At 49.8% G+C, this 16,626-nt stretch overlaps 1 protein-coding gene across 4 annotated transcripts in view; it reads right to left on the bottom strand.

The window, feature by feature from the left end:
- Window positions 1-16,626, bottom strand: part of CACNA2D2 (calcium voltage-gated channel auxiliary subunit alpha2delta 2) — a 234,343-nt gene that overhangs the window by 137,220 nt on the left and 80,497 nt on the right. For all 4 annotated transcript variants that reach the window (XM_068157848.1, XM_068157847.1, XM_068157849.1 and 1 more), the window contains exon 3: window positions 7,892-8,008. In XM_068157848.1, coding sequence (XP_068013949.1) covers window positions 7,892-8,008 — 117 coding nt within the window. The remainder of the gene's footprint in view (window positions 1-7,891; window positions 8,009-16,626) is intronic.

Below are 16,626 nucleotides of genomic sequence, written 5' to 3'. Positions count from 1 at the left end.
GGAGGGATCCATAAGCCTAAAATAGACCCCTGGGTAAGGACACCAGATGCAGAGCTGAGTGGTACAGACCCAGAGTGTGAGAGCTGGGGAGGGATTTAGAGCACAAGCCCTGTGAGGAGAGGCTGAGGGTGCTGGGGTTGCTTAGCCTGGAGAGGAGGAGGCTCAGGGGAGACCTGACTGCTCTCTACAACTACCTGAAGAGAGGTTGTAGCCAGATGGGGGTTGGTCTCTTCTCCCAGGCAACCAGCACCAGAACAAGAGCACACAGTCTCAAGCTGTGCCAGGGGAGGTTTAGGCTGGATGTTAGGAAGAAGTTCTTCATAGAAAGAGTGATTGGCCACTGGGATGTGCTGCTCAGGGAGGCAGTGGAGTCACCATCCCTGGAGGTGTTTAGGAAGAGACTTGCTAGGGTGCTTGGTGCCATGGTTTAGTTGATCAGATGGTGTTGGGTGATAGGTTGGACTCAATCTCAAAGGTCTCTTCCAACCTGGTTCATTCTGCTCTATTCTGTTCTAGCCAGTGTAAGTAACCAGCTAGCTGGCTGCCAGCTAGCTACCAGGGTAAGGGACCAGAGGCATGTTTTGGGAAGGAGAAAGTGCAAACTATTTAACACAGGAAAAATAAGAAAACTCTGCTCTGGGTTGGAGGGCTCCTCTATGACACATGAGCTCACCTACAGAACTGGTTTTGCTTACTCTTTTGCTCCAGGCCCTAGGAGGGCAGCCCAAAAAGCCCCAAAGAGGTCTCTTCTGAGCTGCAACCATCCAAACTTCCTACAGTGAATATCCAGAAACAGCAGCCTTAATCTGCCAAGGGCAAGAGAGGACAAACAGTTCTTTATCTGTTCTTTCCCAACAGGCAGGCAAGCCCACAGTGCCTGAAGGCTGACAGCATGTGTACAGGACTGGTGACCTGCCACAGAGACTTACTCTTTTATCAGGTCAGAACCATCATTTTTACCCCATTCATGACTCCAGATGCATTTGCAGTACCAGGTCTGTACCTTGCAGAGGTGGCCCCCAAACAAGATCATGCCAGGACCCCTCCAACCCCCCATGTGCAGTGCTGGCAGGGGAGGCAAGCAGCAGGAGGCCCTGTGTCCTCACCACCTGATGCAGAGCGCACCAGGCAGCTTACAAAGTTGTAAAGCCCACTGGACTGGGCTGCTGCCAAGTGTTCCTGGGAGAAGAAAGGGAAATGTTCAACATAATCTGCATGAAAGTGCAGGAAGCCCTAAATCGTGTTAGTGCTATTAAGAAAGCTGGTTACATTGCTCAGCAAACTGGCCCAATACAGTTCTGATAGACTTGTCATAAACATCTGATTGTCCCTGATTAGATTAGACAATAAAGCCCCATCCTGGTGTGTGGGCATTGTTCAGCTCCCCTCTGCAATCTGTAAATTAGAATTCCAGACCTGGGAGATTGGATTCAAATTGGATTACTGGAGCAGGTCCAGCACAAGAACAATTGTGAGGCAGAGGAAGACTCAAACACACACACACTCAAATGCATAAATAAATAAATAACTACGTGGGGACAGTCAGCCAGGATTTGATTAGGAGTGAATTAAAAATAGAATTAAAAACAAAGCCACCAACCAGCAATTAGCAAAGAAGCAGGAAGAGGGATGGATTTGTCACTGTGAATTAACAAAGCACCTTTAAACGGTTTGTACTTCAGCGTGCACAAGGTCGATGCCGGTTGCAGCCCTCCCTCCACGAGCGCTCCTGCTCATGGCAGTGTGGCCGGAATGGGGAAGGTGTGCATGGGCAGATGAAGCCCCACAGCCCACCAAAATCACAGGCTGCATCTGAGCTCACCTGAGCTACCCTCTTTCCTCCCCCATTTTGCTGCCTAAGGCAAGACAGGTAATGTGCTTCTTAGCTCGGACACTGGTCTAGAAGCCAGCAAGCTGGGGTGTCACCACTGGCACCATTCCGGCATGACCAGAAGTCCCAGCCCAGGTAGAATCCAGGGCCATACTGCATTGCAGCAGGAAAACTCACCAGGGCCACATATGCAGCACCATATGCTGCAGACACCCCAAGCCCCTGATGCACTGCTGCTAAGAAGAGTCCCTCTCCTGTTCTGGGACTTCTCTAGCCAAACGACACCAACAACTTGACCAAGGAGCATCTGGAAGAACTTGCTTCAAACAGCTCAGCTGGGCAGCAAGATAGTGACAGGACCTCACACTGCCAGCTGTGGAGGAGAAAAACAGTACAACCCCAAGGCTGCTCCTGTTGAATGCTAACCCCTTTGCTGCCTGCCCTACACACTGCACGCCACCAAGGCCAGAGGACAGCAGCACCCTCAGCAGCGAAGGAGGGAACAGAGGGCACCATGTGGGCACTGCCTGTTTTCTTCCAGCCCTTGCTGTGACAGAGGTCAGCGCCTCTGCTGCCAAGGGAGCAGGGAGATGCTCTGATCTGGGCTGAGGGATGCTTTGCTGCATGCCAATTTTTGCAGCTCTTTAGACAAGTGAAACCTTTTATTGTCCCTATCAGGGAGCAGAGCTGATAAAGACTCCATTCACCACATACCTGCAAGGGAAATCTCAGGGCTATCAGAATTGTTAAAGGGATAAACCCGTCCAATTAAATCCCCTCTGCACTCTTGATATATGCTTGTGCCAGATGTAAATGGAGCTTGGAACTAGTCCCAGTTGAACAGTAATGCACTGAGCATTCAACCAGGACTAACAGCACAACCAGCCTGAGCTCCAGAGTCTCACCAAGCCCCTGCTGACCAGCTCTCTCCCCTGAGAGGCTGGCTTGGTACATACTTCATGGTAATGCACCCAACTCCCACCTCACTCTCTGTCAGAGGATCCTAAAGCAAGGCAGAGTACTAACTGCACTGTCACATCAGAAGGAATATGCAAGGAAAAAGAGGCAGTAAGTGGGAAAACCCAAAACCAAGAGTGGAAGATGGAGAGTAGAGACAAAGAGGAGACATTTGGATAAGGCAGTACAAAACCCTCAGGCCTTGCTCACCTCCAGAACAACCATATTCTCTGTGCACCCAATCTCAGCTCTTCCAGCCATATTCCCTTAGGATCTGAGGTAAAAGAAGATGGGAACCCCACAAACTCCTACAGCTGTGTTCACCCAGGCTATGAAGCCACAGGAACCCCAGCCAGACATCCCTGCAGTGTGCCTTCAAAACCAAAAATTCCCAGAGTCTTGCCCTTTGTATTCATTTTTCTGCCAAAAGAAGCTGGCTAACACCAAGTGGAGTTTTTCCTACTCTCCTTGCAGGAAAATCCAAGTGCCTTCAGTGAAATGCAGCAGGAGCTCCTACACCTTAGCTGAAGACAACAGACACTTCAAATGCCCCTAGCAAACCCCTCCTTCCCCACAAATACTCATTCCACAATGATATATAATGAATGAAATACAATGAAATACATAACAAAAATATGAAGTTAAATGCCACAAGGACAGAACAAACAAGCAAAGCAAACCTCACAGATTTTCTCTTCACTGCTGGTGAGTGCTGTTCTGTCATCCCCACTCACACAAGGTGCACCAAACCTGCTCCACAGGCATTCAGGTAGGTAAACTACACACACACACACACATATAATACACATGACACATTCTCCAAGACATGAAATGCTACTTTGCTGCACTTCTGCCCCATGCATATTTGACACAGCACACGGCTGAGGGCCACTGGAACTGTAACAAACTTCACCTTAAGTCAGCAGCCTTTGTTGATGATGTTCCATGTGCAAAACTAAAGCAGCTCCTTGGAGAAAAACACCAGCCCATCCCTGTCACCTGTGTCCCATGGGGACAACATCAGAGCCCACAGACATCTGTACCATGTTTTGTGGATCAGGAGGCCTCTTTTTAGAGGTGGGGGAAGACCACCTGCACTGCCAGAAGTCTTCAGGCTGGTTACAGAGTATGAATAGCTCACTTCAGGGCATAACCCACTCAGTAAGCAGTGGGATGTGCTGTTCACAGGAGGCAAAGCAAATTGTCTGTGGTTAAATATGTGAGGGAGGAAGCAGTCAGCATCCAAAAGCGAGAACTGCATAAAAAGTAGGAACAAGCCTAAGACATATCCTAGGATGCAAATATTTCCATTTCTCAGCCACCTCCTTAATCAAATTACAACTCCTTTCTCCCCTAGTCTGTGGAGCTTTGGGAAAGGATAGACTCAGAGGCACTGCTCATGCACTTCACCTAGTATTATAAAAGAATCAGATCTGGGGCACTGAAGACCTGAAGGAGAAGGTGAAACAAGCTCCTAGATCTTGTACCACAAGCAACAACCTCTTCAGCACCTTTTCACTGTGGAGATGCTTTTGTGGTACTAGAATTTCCTGAGGCTGGATTAGAACAGCAGAAATCCAGCAGCCCACTAGCTGCTTGCACCAACACTTTCCAGTCCTGTCATCACCTCAGCAGCACCCTCCCCACCCTCTTGCTTTGATCTGGCATTGCCAACACAGGTGAGAAAGTGAGGCTGGGCTGCTGAGGTCTTCCCAGTGGCTATGAGCAGCAGACAGAACTTGGGGCATCCAAAGATGTGGCATGGCAGGAAGGGGCAGCCCAGGTGTGCAGGCAGAGCACAAAATGGGAATGGTAAGCAGCACAGGGAAGAGATGGCCTGGGCACAGCCAAGCAGCTGCTGGATTTGATGACAAGGGAGGCTCCCTCCAGAAGGATCTTTGCTGCATTCTTTCCTGTCTGTGGAGAACTGGCTCATCTTCACCAACCTCACCAAACAGAGCCATTGAGGCTTTAGAGGAAGAGAATTCAGTGTGAGTGAATTGGGGAATCCTAAAAAGGCTACATGGGCAGGGGGGAGGGGAAAGAAGACTGTGGAAAGACTTTGAGGGCAGTGAAGCAATGAAATCATCATGGAGAAACAACACTGCAGAAAAGGGCAGTTAGTGCTGGTGCAAACAGAGGCCACCATGTGGAACATGGAGTGCAAGTCCCCCAGAAGCCAGCTGTAGATGCTTTTCTCTAGTGCCAGCTGGAATAGGTGGGGATGGTGAAAAGAACTTCCTAGGAATTTCTGTCCCACAATGAGACTGTCATCAGACATGATAGTCTGGAACAAAATGTGAGGGACAGCAATAGCACCTTGTTATTTTAGGAAGCAATTACCCTCAGAGCCACACACCCCTGGCTCCAGCACTCCCCAGAAATGCACATGGGAAATCAAAGTGTCCTGCTAGTGCCACAGCACAGCACAATGGCTGGCAGGACCACAAAGCCCAGTTTGGTTTCCTTGTCCTTGATTTCTGCTCCTAGACATGCAGCACACAAGGTCAAGAACCATGTATTGGTAAAAAATGCTCTGCACACAGTTTACTAAGGACACATGAATATTTTCACCTGGAAACAGAGGGAAGCAGGCTCTTTGATGACTGGACTGAATCACCACCTGATCAGAATGGCACTCTTGATGTGTGTGTCCATAGGCCAGCTACCACCTTCCTCCAAAGGCCCACCAAAGCACAGGCAATTTCCCTTCTCTCTCCCGCAGCAAAGGCGACGGCGGAGTGAGCACACGAGTGACATGGCAATTTATACATCAAGGAGAGGCTCCTCACCTGCCCTCACCGAGACATGCAGTCCCACCTGACTCACATGTTGAAAAATGTGTTTCAAGAAGTCATCATCACTCTAGTGAGTCATGAGAGAAGGGGAGGAAACAACTCCAGGAGAGATGATTCAACTGAGAGGAGAGTGCAGACAGAAGAAAACAGGTTGGAGAGTGGAAGAAGCTGTGGGAGCCCCCCTGCTTCAGAGAAGCTTAGTGCCATGTGGAAGAAATTGAGAAGGTTCAGTTTCTCCTCCTCCCATCAACGTCCCCCTTTCCAGATTTTGTTGTCAGAACCACCAACCCAAGGCATCAAGGATTTCTAGGCAAGCTGGACATGAGACTGCTCCATCCAGCAACTGCAGTCTGAAGGAGTTCTCTTGAAAGGACTAATTCAGGCCAATGGATCATTGTTTCCACTGCAATAAACCAGCACAAGTGCTCCTCATCTAACCAGCGCTGCCAGAATCACTCCTCTGTGTCAGGTCCACCATCAGCTGAGGCTGTAAGAGTGCATCAGCTACTACTGCCCAGAAATCCAACCAAAAGTAAGTAAAACTGCAAGACAGTAAAGGTTATTTGTACCTCAAGCACAGTCCTACCCTTGACCCAGCCCCAGGAGATGCATAAACTCTCCAAGTCTGTGAAAGTCACAGCAAAGGATAAGAAAAACACAGCAACCTATCAGCTGAACTTCAGGGGGCAGAGTGCAAAGCAGTTGGTACCATCTGGCTGTGTAACTCAGTCCTGTCACCCTGCCCAGCCACAGGAGCCACACCTCTCCAGGTGTGTGTGCAGCTAACTTCTGACACTTGGGGATTACTCCAATATTTGCAGGTGGTGCTGATCTTTGGGCTGTTTAACAGGTGATATGGGCTCAAGCATGCACAGAAACCCTACCAACACAGGGACACCAGCTTCCACAACCCCAAATGCTTGTTGACAATGGCCACCTATTTAGTACCACTTCAGGTCCTTCCATTCACGCTAAACCACTTCATGTGAGTCCCAAGTCGGACTAATATTTACCTCCCAAGCCAAGAATGGAATACAGTCTTCTTCACCCAAATCCCTACAGTTACCATCTTTGCCCATCACTGTGAAAAACTCCATCCCATCCTGACACTCAGGAGCCTTTGAGCACCCTTCACTCAGCTCCTATCAGGTCCTGAGACTCACCTGCCCTACGTGCATCTCTTGTGATTCCTTCTGTGTACCTTCTCAGAGGAGCTTCCTCTTCCCCAGAACATGGAGATAGGTCACTGCCAAACTCTCACTGCCTTGGTTACACTTCAGTTATTGCAACACCCCTTCCCTTGCCACAGCACTTATTCCTCTGCTCCCATTCCTGCCTATCAGGTTGGAAGGGTGACCAAATCTTTTTGGCACAGCCCCCACAAGAGCTACCTGCTCTGAGCTGTCCCCTTGTCTGTCAGTCCACAGAAGCCCTTCCAGTCAATCAAGGTGCAAGCCATATCCAGCTAGCCATATTGCCAGATGTCCATTGCACAACTTCATGCTACTCATTACAGTCAGGTGTTTGAGAGGATACTACAGATCCTTGGAGCAAAGAACTGACATGGCTCCCATACCCCTCTGCAGTGGACAGGACACCTGCACCTCTCCAGGAAGGCAGTTACTCATCTCTTCTCTGCTATCAGAGGACTCTATAGCAGATGACAGCCCCACAGCTGCCTCACTGCAGCCACCACTGGGTTTTACCAAGCTGGCCTCACGAGCAGGTCACTTTGCTCCACCACAGAGAAATGAATTCATTTCCAAAGGAGCCTTGTGAAAGAGGGCAAGAGATTGGCAGTGTCTGCAGGCACCCATGAGGGCAGCTTGCACACTCAGTCACAGCATTCAAGTTCCAGGCACCAGCATAAACATTTCAGTGCATCCTCTCCTAAAGAGGGAAAACCCCACTTGTCTGAGACACTTCCATGAGCTGTTACAAGGACATCACAGAGCCTCTGCTCCTGCTCACCACACCCCAGTGAAATGACTGGGTCAAATCTGCTGCCAGGTTTTTGCTGTCACTTGTATTCTTAGAGCAGCACTTTCAAGTGTTCCCATGACAGTGGGAGGAGATAAAAAGCAAGAAGAGACCTATAGTAGATCCTCAGGTGATATGTCTTTGCCTTACATCCCAGGCATGCTCCATATGACTTTGTGCAACTGCGAGATAGAGTTCCCAGAAAAGGCCACACAGACACGGAAATTACTTTGAAGCTGAGATCATAATGTTGAGCCAGCATCAACCCTCTTCTTTAAACTGCACATATCAGACAAAGGATCAGCAGACAGGCCCATCATCTTACCTTTAAAGCACGGACTTTCTTGGCCAAGAGGCTCTCGATGTCCCCTGCGACCTTCTCCACCAATTTCCTGGGCACGTTCTCCTTCACTTCAAATAGGTTTCTATTCTCATTGTATATCTAAGAAGGGAAACGAAAGCAAGACTGTCAATATTAGAGAGAAGCACAGCAGCCATCCCACAGAAAAGCTGATCCTCTAACACAGAAGAATTCTAACAGCATGGATTAGGTAGCAATATCACCTTTGGAAATAAGGGGAACAAAGGAAGAAAGGCTTTGCAACCAGAAAAAGCCAACTGCATTCGACCTGCTGCCTCCCACCACTGACTTTATAGCCTGCCTCCCTTTGTGCTTGCAGGCTCTGAGTGTCCCTCCTCTCAGTCAAAAGCTGAGCTGCCCACCACACTGCTTCTGTTGAGCCAAAACAGTAGCACAAGAAGAGCCATCATGCTTTCTCTTCTGCTCTCCCTCAGACAAATGCACCCCAAAAGCTCACTGATCACTCAGTGTGTCCCCTCCCCAAGGCCCCTTGCTGGGTTTTGCAAAGGTAAGCCCAGCTGCCAGCCTGCCCTCAGCCCTGTGTGCTGCCTGCAGGGATTTTCCAGCACAGGGTCTGGCAGCACAGGTGGAGGCAGCAGTGGGTACCAGGAGCAAGAGCACATGAGGTGAGAGGAATCCTTGTCTCTAAGCAAGCCATAGCAGTGTGGTGCCCTCAGGAAATCAGAATTTCTACAGCCAGTCCAGAAACAGCCAGGCTGTGCTGGGGAGAGGCAAAGATCTGTACTGGGATTGTGCCAAAGGCCAGATGCAATTGTCAGGAGTTGAAAGTTTGCACCCAAAGTGTGCAGCTGTGGCTCATGGGCCTGTCTTTCCAAGCCAACCACACACCTGCAGAGAACCAAGGGGATGTTGGCACCAGCGCTGTCCCAGCAAGAAGCATTCAGTCCACCACAAGCCTTTGCCATCACTGGCCCCTCAGTCACCTCCTCAAAGCATTTTGTAACTTGGTAACTCAGCCTGCCTGCAAACTCAGGTGCAACCAGCACAGGGTAAGAGACATCTTTTTACAGTCATCTGGGATTTCAGTAAGAAAACAAACATTCTCATGCCTTATCTTTCCTTAAATAAGACACACAAAAACTCCATGTAGCAACAGGATTGTGCTGCTCTCTGAATCCTTGAGCTACTTGCACATACCTGCAGTTCCAGACATGAAGACATCTGGCAGCAAAAAATCCTCCAAGGACAGCTGGACCTCCCCAAGGAGGTAGCTGACTCCATGCTTAACTGTGATTTCCATGCTAAGCATGTCTGGCACTTACCCAAGCTTGCATGATCCTTGGGAACTGAATCATTGCTTCCCATGGGATAAACTCCCCCTCTTTGCTGGATCTTCATTAGAGATAACTGCTGGCTTGTTGCAGACCTGAGCATTACCACAAAGGAAGAGACCACACACTGCAGAAACCATTTCTCACAAAACATCTGCCTGCCTCTGCCCTGATCCACCCTGGGTCTCGGAGCAGCAGCCAAACACCAGAAGCAGACAACCAGCTTCCACAAGGCAAATGTGTACCTCAGGAACCACCACACCGAGCCCCGTGCTGGCAGCACCAAGGCAGGACTAAGGAGAGGCTTGGCTAGAGATACTCACCAGGCTGATGCCACCACAACTCTTTCTCTTTGTAGAGCCAGCAAAAATAAAGGTCTGGGCAGGCAGGTGCCCAGGATCCAGGCACTGGCACATCACAGCTCAGGAACAGGATGACACCCTCCTGATATGTTGGCAAACTACTCACTCTACCCTTCTTCTGCTCCAGATGTTAATGAGCTGGAGCAGGGAGCAACTCTACTTGCTGAAAGGCAGCTAGTGTAGAATTCAAGAGCCTGAGCAGAGACATCTCCCCATCACAACCTTCTCTTTCTTTTCATGGTTAAACAAAGCAGTTTCTGAGGTCAGAGCCACAGGAGTACACTCAGAGACTGAGCAAAAAGCTGCTCTTTTGGCTTTGCACGGTCCCTCCAGACCTACAAGGTTAATCTTCAGGCTTCAACTTTGCTTTCTGCAGCTCTCCCTGGAGTCCCTGCTCTGCCAGAGCTCCTCCTTTCTTACACTCTACTAGAAAATTCCCAACAGCTCTCCCCCCTGCAGCCTTATGTCCACGTACGCCATTACTCCATCCTAGCTCTAATTCATGTAGCTGTTTTCCCCACAAAAGCCCCCAGGACTTCAGGCTGCCAAGATGGTAATGTGCCCCACCTCTCCCAGTAAGGTGGCACACAAAAAGCTCAGACCTGCTAATTTCTGAAGTTTCTGGAGAAAATGGCATTTCTGCAAGTTTCCCTGGTTACTGCAAGACCAATGTGCCTGCAAGAGCAGACCCCATGAGCCAAGTGCAGAAACACAGCAAACCAAACACCTGCAGTCTTCATCCAGCTCCTCTGTCCCTAAGGAACATGGCTCCAGCACCCTCTCCAAAACTCTGCTCTTGCAGGCTCCAGGCCCACCAATCTTCACAGAAGGGCAACTCCAAGCATTAACTTTCTAGCTTCACTCAAATAATTTTAGTCCCCAGACCACACATATTTCAGATTGATTAGGCAAGTCCTGTCTTATTATAGGTGATCATTATGTGAGCATAGTGACTCTGAAGAGGATGCTTTAGTAAGAGAACACATTTTAGAGGCGGCCTCAGACTCCAGCAGAAATGGTTTCCAGGTGTTCCTTACATCAGAGCTCCTTCAACCCCCAATCTTTAGACCAAAAAAGCATGTGTTGTCAATAGCAAAAACATCCCATGCTAGAGAAAAACACTCCACTTTAGTACAGAAAGGGTTAAAGCAAGGAGAGCAATATTCTCTCATACTCTCTTTCCCACTTTGGTAAGCAACAGCATAACAAAACAATGTGCCTGGAAGACTCGTGCTACCTCCAGCTGAGCAGCAGCAATTAGGAAAGCAAAGAGGAGCAATCTTCAAGGAGAAAGCTTTGGGTAAGGAGGGCATCCTGACATTAGTATTTTCCTATTATGAAACAGAAAGCTGGCTCCTATTGGTTACAGACAGAAACGGTGTCTGTCCACAAGGGAGGAAAACACAGAAAAAGAAACCAGGAGATGTTCCTCCAGCCCCTTCTGCAGCTGCAGAGCTCCGCAGTCGTCTTGGCTGAACAGTTCATCAGCGTTAATTAGAACAATCCAGCAGGAATTAGCAGTGACCACAGGAGCACAAGGACCTACCAGAGAGGCAGGGGAATGAATGACAGAGCTCCAGGCAATTACGATGGCTTTGAGCTCTCCATTGTAGCTTTTTGCTTTGGGCTGTTCAGGACTTGGCCAGGTTTTACTTATCTAAGGTGACATTTCCCATCTTGGGTTTTGCCTTGAGCTGAATCAAAGGGCAAATTCTCTGGCCCAAACCCCCCACCTTTTAGTTTTATCCCAATTAGAACCCCATTCTCATTGAAATTCTCCAGTGATCTGTTGCTCTGGGACATGGGTTTGAAGGCTGTAATAGCAGTGACCTCGGAGTCAAGAGACTGCTGCTTCTGATTCCATGTAGGTACACTCACCCCAGCAGCCTCGGTACCGTTGGCGAGCAGAGAGGGTGCAGCTTGCAAGCTCCTGCTAGACTGGGTTTCACTTTGCAATTCCTTTGTGAACACATGCCATCCCCTCCCAGCCTGCATGCAGCCCCTGACAGGCAGGGCAAGTGGGTGGCAATGCAGGAACACAAGAAGGAAGCCAAATCCTGCAATGCTCCAGCTGTGCTGAAACGAGAAGTAAAGCCTCTGCATCAGCCCTGCTCAATGTGTCTGGGAAACCTGAAGTCACTGGAGAGGAGAGGGGCTGCAGAGCTATGAGCCTTCATGCAGCACAGAGGAGGGAGCTGTTGTGTTCAGGGGCTGGGGAACGACACTAAACCATAAACTGCAAGTCTTTAAATAGTCTGGGAAGGACTGAGGCTAGATGCAGAGGCCAGAAGATCCAGGCATGGCACTGGGAAGAAGGGTCCAGGCTTCACTACAGAAGAATGAACTGGTAAGTGGCAAGAGCAGGGAGAAGTATTAACACAGGAAAAACAACAGAAAGTATGGAGCTGATATGGGGGGGAAAAAAGAAAGAAAGAAAAAAGATAATGCTGGCAGGTGGGGGACAGAAAATCAAATAGCTTGAGACAACCTGCAACATGAAGTATTCCACCCCAAATATTTCTAAGCAGAGTGCAATGATGAACAGCCAAGAAGATGATCTGAACCAGCAGAGAAGTGCTAAGTGGCCTTGCTGAAAAGCAGAGCTGGTAACACAACCAATTGCCAACACATGTTCACAGCAGCAACTGTGTAACTGAAGAGGCAGATCTGATATTGCCTCAGAACATCCATTCTCTGAACTCACATTTGCCTTGTTCCTAAAGCACAACAAATGATGCTCATGCCTGCTATTAATTCCCTCTGTGCCCATGGAGCTGTCAGAGAAACCATTTGCCATTCTCCATGAGGACATTCAGCACTGTGAACCTGGGCACCCTGAGAAGGTACACAAATGGTGCAGAAGTACTCCCTAGACAAAGAGCTGCCACAGGAGGACCCAACACCTTCCTGTGAGTCAAGGTATCTGATGACAAAACATAAGGGAAACCAACAAACTCTGGGGGAGCTCCCTGCAGAGCTCCCTGTCTGTTCAGGTTGGGTATTTGGAAAAACCTCTTCTCAGAAAGGGCTGTCAGGCATTGGGACAGGCTGCTCAAGGAAGTGGTGCAGTCACCATCCCTAGAGATATTTAAAAGACACAGAGATGTGGCATTTAGGGACATGGTTTAGTGGTGGTTGCTTAGCAGCAGTGGTGGGATTGCAAGCTCAAGGTGAGCGATTGGACTTGATGATCTCAAAGGTCTCTTCCAACCTCAACAGTTCTCTGATAGCACCACTACCACATGTGACTTTGGGCACAACTGGAGAGGAAAAGCTGTCTCATCAACCCCAGCCTTGCTGTCTCCCATGAGCAGCAGCAGGGCCAGCCTCCAGCCTGCTTGTCTAGGACAAGCATGGGGACACTGATGTGAGGGCAGGGATGATGGAGCACATACACAATTCAAAACCAGACCCCTTGTCCTTCCCTCTGGCCCCAGCTCCATTTCACATCCCTCAAGAAAAAGCCTCTCCCCAAAACTAAGCTACCAGAGAGGGGGGTCACTCTGCTGTGCTTGCACAGCATCATGTCTGTGCCAAGACTCCCCATTCACTCCACACAAGACCAACTATGACAAACAAAAGGCTACATCCTACCATGGCAGCTGGTAAACCCAGAATCTCTCAGCTTCACTGGGCCACAATACAGACCATACCCACAGCTCAAACCCCAGCTGGGGTGTACTTGCAGTGGTGGCTGGGTCTGGGTAACAGCCACCTGCCAGAAATTGATGTCTTTTTCTGCTGTATGAATCCAATACACCTGGGTTGGACAGCTGCAGCCCAAACATCAGCATTTAATCACAGGGCAAACCTGGCACATTTGTGAAAGAGCAAAGCACTACAAGCAGCCATGGAGAGAGCTGCCATCCTGCTCCCAGAGCATCACCCCTCAAAGTAGAGGTGCTCCAAGTAAGAGAGGCCAAAGCCCAAGCCACAGCTCTCCAGGCACAACAGCCATGCTCACCTGAGATAACCTCTCACAACTCAGACATGGGACTGTGCCCTACACCAGCAAAACAAAAGGTTTTTCCTGCTTGCCATTATTATGTGGAGCTGGACAGGCCTCTCTTCAGGGGGATGCTTTGAGCTCCTGCCATCAGGCCTGTGCTGATCAGGTTCATACCGTGACCCAGATACAGCCTCTGCAAAGGGAATTAGTTGGTACAACAAATGCTGCAGCAGGATACCTGCCCTTAGAGGCCCCACTTGCTCAGATGCTCATCCAAGTGCTTCTCTTGGAGCTTCAGGATCTCTTGGCCTCAGCCAGCCAAGCAACAGTCTAGCCCATCCCATCTACACTGGGGTCCTGCCATTTGGAAGCTGCTCAAAATATCATAATAAAAAAGGGAACCCTTGAGCAAACTTGCTCATGGCTTGGACACACGGACTGATGATGAAGAGGAAGTCTAGAGAAGAATTGTGCAGTTATATAAATACCCAGCAATAGCACCATGCAATGGTTCAGGCTGAGCAAGGAGCACCATGGCTGGGTAATGGAGAACAAGGAGTGCAAAACTCCAGTGATCCTGCTGGCAGATGGAGATTGCTCAGGGCCACAGGCAGAGAGCAGCGACAGCACGATTCACACCTTGCCCCGCATCCCGGCTGCACCTACTGTTGTTAAATTTCATTGTCTGGTGCTCATAGTTCCTGCAATGATGGTAATCATTGTGGTGTCTATATTACATTAGGAGGATGTCAGCCTCAGCATAGTGTCAGGGATAATCAAGCAGGCAGAGATAAGAGTGATCCCAGCCTTGCTGACAGCCCACCAGGACAACTGGCGATGCCTGGACCATGCTGGATGCAGTGCTGCAGGGACGATGGCCATGGGGTCTGGCACAGGAGATGGCCTTGCGGTGAAGCAGCCAGCAAGGTGACAGACATCTTTTCTCTGTTGAGGAGTCAGGAGAAGGGAAGAAAAAGGAAGGCAGCCACAGGGAGAAATGCTCCCACAGTCCAGTGAGGGCTTTGCAGATCTATCCCAACTCACTTCCCAGAGCTAGTACCATGGATGCCATAAACCTGGAGGATTTGGCTCCATGAGCACAGCCCCCAGCCCAGGCACCCACCATGCTGCCCCGCCAGGAGCAGTGTGGGCAGCCAGCTCCCACAGAGCCTGACCTGTTCCTTGCCACAACCTCTGCCTTGTCCTCAGAGAGAGCTGCTGCTCCCCCAGTCTGTGGATGTGCTCAGGCACGCATGGGAGGCAAATAGCTTGACATTTACTAACCCCATCTCCCTCGCTCCTCACGCAGTGCCGCTTCCCTGCTGTGTTCCTTCCTTCCACATACCTAATAAAAAGCAAGCACCCTCTGAGCAGCTCTTCACAGACCTCCTGCAAAGACAGTACAGGAAAATGTGCATTTCAGCTGCTTCTCAGGGATGGTCAGCTACAATGAAAGCAAACAAGCCATAGAAATAAGGTCTCCTTCCTTCACTAAAGAGCCTGCTTAAAGGCAGCTGTACCATGGAGATGGGGACGAAAGGGAAGGCAGCCCACTTCACCAGGAAGGTGGTGGCAGCTGCTCCAGTGTTCCTTATCCTGCTCTGTCTGGCACCAGCACCCACATCTCCCATCCTCAGCACTGCTGGACTTGTGCTCACTCAGCCCAAGATCACGAGCCTCTCCAGCTGAGACTTCAGGCCTGCCAGCCCCGAAGCAGACCTGAGGCTGCAACGCATTATTTAGCAGCTAGACAGGGATAAAAGGCTATGCACGGTTAGCCTGGATTATAGAAAACCTCTCCCAGCCTGGAAAGCTGCTTTTAGTCTTCAGCAGCCCAAACCCTTGTTCGGGGAGCTCTCAGAGCAACAGACCTGCCTGGGTGCCGGCAGAGAGTGAATCTTCTGCAAGGTAATTCAGTACCACCCAGCTTCCAACTCTGTCTTCTCCTTTCAGATAAAGTGCTGCAAAGTGTGCACTTGCAGCCCGCAAAGCCAATCAGATCCTGGGCTGCATCAGGAGAAGTGTGGCTAGCAGGTCGAGGGAGGTGATCCTCCCCCTCTACTCAGCCCTGGTGAGACCCCACCTGGAGTACTGTGTCCAGTTCTGGAGCCCCTATTACAAGAGGGATGTGGAGGTGCTGGAACGTGTCCAGAGAAGGGCCACGAGGATGATCAGAGGGCTGGAGCACCTCTCCTATGAGGACAGACTGAAGGAGTTGGGGCTGTTCAGTCTGCAGAAGAGAAGGCTCCGAGGTGACCTAATTGTCGCCTTCCAGTATCTGAAGGGGGCCTACGGGAAGGCAGGGGAAGGACTTCTCAGGATATCAGGTAGTGATAGGACTAGGGGGAATGGAATGAAGCTGGAGGTGGGGAGATTCAGGCTGGATGTGAGGAGGAGGTTCTTCACCATGAGAGTGGTGAAACCCTGGAATGGGTTGTCCAGGGAGGTGGTCGAGGCCCCGTCCCTGGAGGTGTTTAAGAGCAGGCTGGATGAGGCTCTGTCCAGCCTGATCTAGTGTGGGGTGTCCCTGCCCATGGCAGGGGGGTTGGAACTAGATGATCCTTGTGGTCCCTTCCAACCCTGAATGAAACTATGAAACTATGAAAAATAAATGATTACATAGTCTAAAATGTTAAAGTCTCAAAAGGGGTGGCAGCTCTGCCCAGGCACAACTCTGCACATACACAGCTATCTGGGTGGTGTGGGTGCTGCTGTCAGATCAGTCAGGGCATAAACCCAGCAGAACCTGCTACCTTGATGGATGACAGGGAGAGAACAGCTACAGCATCTCAGATGAATACCCAAACGCATTCAGAGATCACACCTTTCTGATCCTTGACTCTGGCTGCTCTCTTGATTGTATGGAAAGTAATAAAAGGAAAGCAGCAATGTTAAAGGTACCTCAACTGCTTTCCTTCAGGATATGTGCAGAAGAGCTTAAGCAGTTTGATGAAGTCATGCCAGTAGAGAACAGCTGTACTGAAGATCAGCATCATTACAATTGCACCTAGAATTCCCAAGGTGCATCCCTCCATAGGAGGGATGCTGGCACAGATAAGATGTGCAGTTCTGCTGTAGGTCAGCTTTATACTATTT

The sequence above is a fragment of the Melanerpes formicivorus genome, unplaced genomic scaffold, assembly GCF_026170545.1.
Source record: "Melanerpes formicivorus ecotype bairdi unplaced genomic scaffold, bMelFor1.0.p_v2 SCAF_38, whole genome shotgun sequence".
In the NCBI taxonomy this organism is placed as follows: domain Eukaryota; kingdom Metazoa; phylum Chordata; class Aves; order Piciformes; family Picidae; genus Melanerpes; species Melanerpes formicivorus.
This window is presented reverse-complemented; position numbering and strand designations above follow the sequence as displayed.